Source organism: Galdieria sulphuraria (assembly GCF_000341285.1).
Source record: "Galdieria sulphuraria unplaced genomic scaffold scaf_236, whole genome shotgun sequence".
NCBI lineage: Eukaryota > Rhodophyta > Bangiophyceae > Galdieriales > Galdieriaceae > Galdieria > Galdieria sulphuraria.
The window spans coordinates 1-4,581 of NW_005178239.1; the positions used below are offsets into that span (position 1 = coordinate 1).

A 4,581-nucleotide genomic window follows, 5' to 3' on the forward strand; every position below is an offset into this window, starting at 1 on the left:
TACGAAGCAAACACGATCATTTTTTTATTTCATCATTTTTTCATACAAATAAAGCTAGAATTTTATCCGTCTTAATCTTTTTCCTACAAAGGGGGCAATTCTTTCGACAAGTCACCAGTTCATCCACGCAGAAACTACAAAAAACATGCCCGCAAGAAAGGCACTTAGCTCGATGAGCGTTACCGTCGTAGGATTCAAAACAAATGACGCAAGAAACCAACGAACTGGTTTTGTTTACCTCACTGCTGATATAGTCATCGATTACCTTGGGTTCGTCCTTCACTTCAAGAGGAACACTGGGGATAACCCTATCGTTTCTTCTATTTCTCACAGAAAAAATAGAAGGAGGGATAGAAGAATCTTCACTTTCACTGTCGTTCTCTACAGAAGTTCTTTTTCTCGCACTCGTCGTTCGCCGTTGACGAAGCAACCGATTGCCAGTCACGCAAGCTTCTCGGTCTTCGCCTGTGATTTTCAAAAACTGCCATGGGTTGTAACGCCCTTTTGTGGCAGTTTGTGGAAGTAGACGAGAAGGAGCTTGGGAAGGAAACTTCGTAGTAAAATTCACGTCGTTCCATGACTCGTGTCCTTTGACGTGGATGGTGAAATTTTCGTGGACTTCCACGTGGTACGTCCCTTCTCCACCTTGGGGATGATAAAAAGACCGAATAAGCTTTCTTCCTTTAAAATTAGCCATTGGGTCTCCACGCTCAACAACCAAGCACTTCCAAGGACAATTAGGCAAAAGAAATTGAACGCGCGCGCTTAAAAAAAGGCAGTCGTTCTCCAGAAGAAATCCCTCGTCAGGATTGAGAACTCGCGTTGACGCAAACGACTCTAACCCTAAGGTTTCTCCTTCGTAAGGAAAAGGAACCTCGATTGAGCGATAAATAGTCCGACGAGGATCTGTATGATTGTTCAGAAAAAAATCCAAAGCTGCTATCTTTTGAAACGGCGCTTTCACAAAAAAAGAAAGAAAGTCGGACCCTTTTTGGGCTAACAATTGAAGGTCCCAGTTCCCATTTTTCACAATAGGACCACGCACTAGTTGATTTTCTTCTTTGTGGAGAAACAGGACAAGCTCCAATTCTCTTTCCATGAAAACCAAAAAAAAAGACGAAGAAAGACGATCTCTTAAAAGGCTATTCGATTGAGGGAGAGCGTTGACGATTTCAAGGTCCTTGACGATTTCAAGGTCCTCTTCATCGTTGAACACGTTGAGGTCTTCTCGTCAAGAATGTCAACGGTCCCGTTGACATCGTTGAGGGAGAACCTTCAAAGGCGTTGACATCGTTGAAATCTTCAAAGGCGTTACGATCCTTGACGATTTCGACGTCTTTGCAGTCTTTAAAGACCTTGAGGCCCTTGACGAAGACTCGATTTTATTTATAGCCGCCCTCTTTTTTGGGTTTTTCATTTTTCACAAGCAGAAACATGCCGAAGTGGTGCGTTGAAGTTCTGGTCGAAGGACAAAGAGAAGATAACTTTAAAGGGAGAAAAATCAAGAGGACTTTTTATAGGCCTCACGATGGAGCAGTCACCCAGTACTGGGTAACTGTCGTGGATGATCAATTCACAATCCACGTGCGATCCGTTGACGAAGAGGAAGGAGTGGATTTTACTACTGAAAGTCCTTCCCAAGCTCCTTGCAGATTGCTTCCATCATTCACTAAGCTGAGGTACAATCCTTGGCAGTTTCTAGCCCTATCAAAGGAAGACAGGATATACTGCAGAGATAAGAACCTGGAACGCAAGAGGCAGATGAAAGGAAGTCACACTCAAACAAGTAAGAAAAGAAGAACGCAATCACAAGAGCCTTCAGATGTTCAAGAAACGGAATCTACAGTCTCGGCAGCGGAGCCAGATGGAGAAGTAGAGGCAGCAATCGCTTCACTTGTACAACAAGAAGAAGCTTGCATTATGTCCTGCATTCGTGCTGCCGAGGAAATTGGAATGAGTCCTCGCGAAATGTTTGAGCCGTTGTCACAATTTTTTAGTGTAGAGTACCGAGACCTCTATGAGCTTGTGGATTACTCCGAAATAGACAGAGAATAAAAGGGTCCCCCACGAATTCAAGTTCATTTTTTCGCGAAAAAAAAGCCTCTAGTTTGAAGCCTCAATTACATCGCACTGACCTCGTGAGTATCTACTCACAAACCGTCGATTTTTCAGGGTTTTTCCTCGACAAGTGCTACCCCTTTTTGTCTTGTAAATTCAATTTTTTTGGAGTCCATTTCTAAATATTTACGCCTTCGCTGAAATACAATTTTACCAAATGAGACTTGTCCATGGGCTTCATGCAAACAGGGCAGCCTTTTGTCTCTGACCCAAGCCATAGCAAGATGCATTTCCTTCCAAAAACATGCCCACAATTATTAGAGCAACAAGGCACATGAACTGCGTCATCGAAGCTATGCCTGCATATGGAGCATATGAACTTCGCAGGAAACTGGGAAGTCGTGTGCACTATTTGAACTTCTAGTTCGTCGTCTTCTTCTTCCTCCTCTGCTGAATAAGGACATTTCTGAAGATCAACAAATCTCCTAATGGAAATCACCAAGCAGTAAGCTGCGTATAATAGCAAACCGACATAGTAAACTACGAAAAACGAAATGGGATCCGAAGGATGGTCTCTTAGTTCCAACTCAGCGAACAGCTTTTCCAAATAAATAATTATGGAGCACGTCAACGCCATCGAAACTATGACAAGAACAACAGAAGACATAGGAGGTCCCAACAGCATGAAAAGATACATCCATGCGAAGCATAAGACATCCACGAACTTTTCGTGAACAGCTTGAAAAATAAGAAAAGACCAACGAACAATGAATATCGTTTGTAGAGTTGCGCCAATGATCAAAAGAGCAAAGCTCAAAGAAGATTCGGCAGGTTCCATCTTTTACCAAACGTAATCAGTCCTTTAAGTCCTCTAGGTGAATCCCTATTCTTTTGAGATCTTGGTCTCTCAACTCGTCACAAATGGCAAAAATGTCCTTTCGCAATTGCTGGTCTTCCACTTTAGATGATAAAGCAACGCGGATTTTCTCCCGAAAGGTGACTATCAAACCAATTAATTCCTGTTCCTTATTGATCAAAGACCAAGCAGGGAACTTGAGACCAAATATCAAGAGCAGCTGATAAATATAAGAGCAAGTATCCCAAGGAAAGCACCCTTGGGCTTTCAATTGAAGAGTCTTTTTGCACTCTTGGAGAATAAGAAGCATGACCTCCCTCGTTTGGAAGTTGTTCCGAAGCTTGATGAATATTTCAGTTTTCCAAGATCTATCATCTGCTTTTTCTCCCCATTCCTCCGTCTCCTCCGTCTCCTTCTTAGCCTTCTGTTCAAAGAAGCTACACAAATCCTTTTCTGCATAAGACCACTCTTCGTTCCATTTCTTCAACTTGGACCAGGTGCGCTTCGCTTCGCAGATTTCATCCTCCCCAAATTCAACGTCGCAATTGAAGTTGTGCAACAAACAAAACACGCGAAACTCTTCAGCATCCATTTGTTTGGATTCTATTGCCTCACGAATAGTAACAAAGTTTCGCAACGATTTGGACATTTTGCAACCGCGGATGGATAAATGGCCCACGTGAATCCAGTTGGGCACCCAACCTTTCCCTAAAAAACAAGACATTTGCGCAATTTCATTTTCATGATGAATAGTGGATAGATCAACTCCCCCTCCGTGGAAATCAAGGCGGTCTCCAAAAACCTCGTGAATCATCGCTGCACATTCCGTGTGCCAACCGGGTCTTCCTTTTCCAAAAGGACTGTTCCATCCAGGGACATTCTCTAAAGAGGGGGATTTCTTCCACAACACGAAATCCCTGGGGTCCTTTTTTTCTCTATTCTCTTTAGGTATTAGGTTTCCACACTGACGAAAATACCCATAAAAAGGGTATTTGTTAACGTCAAAATAAATACCATCAGCAGTTTCGTATGTGTAACCCTTCTCAACAAGCCCTTGTATGAAAGAAATGATGCAGGGAATGTGATCTGTGACTTTCAAAACAATATCAGGTTTCCTCACACGAAGCAACCGCATGTCTTGAAAAAACTTTTTTGTGTACCGTTCAGAAATGATCTCAAAAGGAACTCGCTCTTCCTTTGCTTTTTCCAAAATTTTATCGTCGATATCGGTAATATTCATCGCGAAAATACAAGGAAGCCTGAAAAAGTCCTCAACGACCCTGCGAATAATATCCAGAGCAACGAAAGTTCTAGCGTGTCCAATGTGTGCTTCGTCGTACACAGTAGGACCGCACACATACCATCGAATAGAATCGTCCTTCTCTTCTTCGTTCTCCATCAACAAACGACGATTTTACTTAAAATACTAATGCCTTTTGGATACAAAGCTGTTTTGTATTTGAGATTTTGGGTCTACCTAATTATGAAAAGGAAGCCTTTTCCTTTTTGAATAAAAAAAAAAGAATAACAGTTTGAACTCGATAGATTGTTTTCGAATCATCTTTTCTTCTTTTCCAAAGTCGGTTTTCGTCTGAAAAGAACGTTCCTCAAGAAAGTCAGGCTGTTAATCACGCCATTGATAGAGATTGCGACGAGGATCACAAGGA

The 4,581-nt window shown here is 42.2% G+C and overlaps 3 protein-coding genes across 3 annotated transcripts; 1 reads left to right on the forward strand and 2 right to left on the reverse strand.

Moving 5' to 3' along the window:
* Gasu_64240 (uncharacterized protein) lies at window positions 1–1,190 on the reverse strand. Its single transcript, XM_005702378.1, has one exon. It carries the CDS (start codon window positions 1,097–1,099, stop codon window positions 41–43), a length of 1,059 nt encoding a protein of 352 aa, XP_005702435.1. The 5' UTR covers window positions 1,100–1,190; the 3' UTR covers window positions 1–40.
* A 190-nt stretch (window positions 1,191–1,380) lies between these two features.
* Gasu_64250 (uncharacterized protein) lies at window positions 1,381–2,081 on the forward strand. The gene has a single exon (XM_005702379.1). It carries the CDS (start codon window positions 1,435–1,437, stop codon window positions 2,053–2,055), a length of 621 nt encoding a protein of 206 aa, XP_005702436.1. The 5' UTR covers window positions 1,381–1,434; the 3' UTR covers window positions 2,056–2,081.
* Window positions 2,082–2,865: 784 nt separating this feature from the next.
* On the reverse strand, window positions 2,866–4,330 carry Gasu_64260 (cysteinyl-tRNA synthetase). Its single transcript, XM_005702380.1, has one exon. It carries the CDS (start codon window positions 4,311–4,313, stop codon window positions 2,913–2,915), a length of 1,401 nt encoding a protein of 466 aa, XP_005702437.1. The 5' UTR covers window positions 4,314–4,330; the 3' UTR covers window positions 2,866–2,912.
* Window positions 4,331–4,581: the final 251 nt, after the last annotated feature.

Bases quoted from the DNA above. Each gene is read 5' to 3' on its own strand.
- Gasu_64240 (XM_005702378.1), bottom strand. From the start codon at position 1,099: ATGGAAAGAGAATTGGAGCTTGTCCTGTTTCTCCACAAAGAAGAAAAT.
- Gasu_64250 (XM_005702379.1), top strand. From the start codon at position 1,435: ATGCCGAAGTGGTGCGTTGAAGTTCTGGTCGAAGGACAAAGAGAAGAT.
- Gasu_64260 (XM_005702380.1), bottom strand. From the start codon at position 4,313: ATGGAGAACGAAGAAGAGAAGGACGATTCTATTCGATGGTATGTGTGC.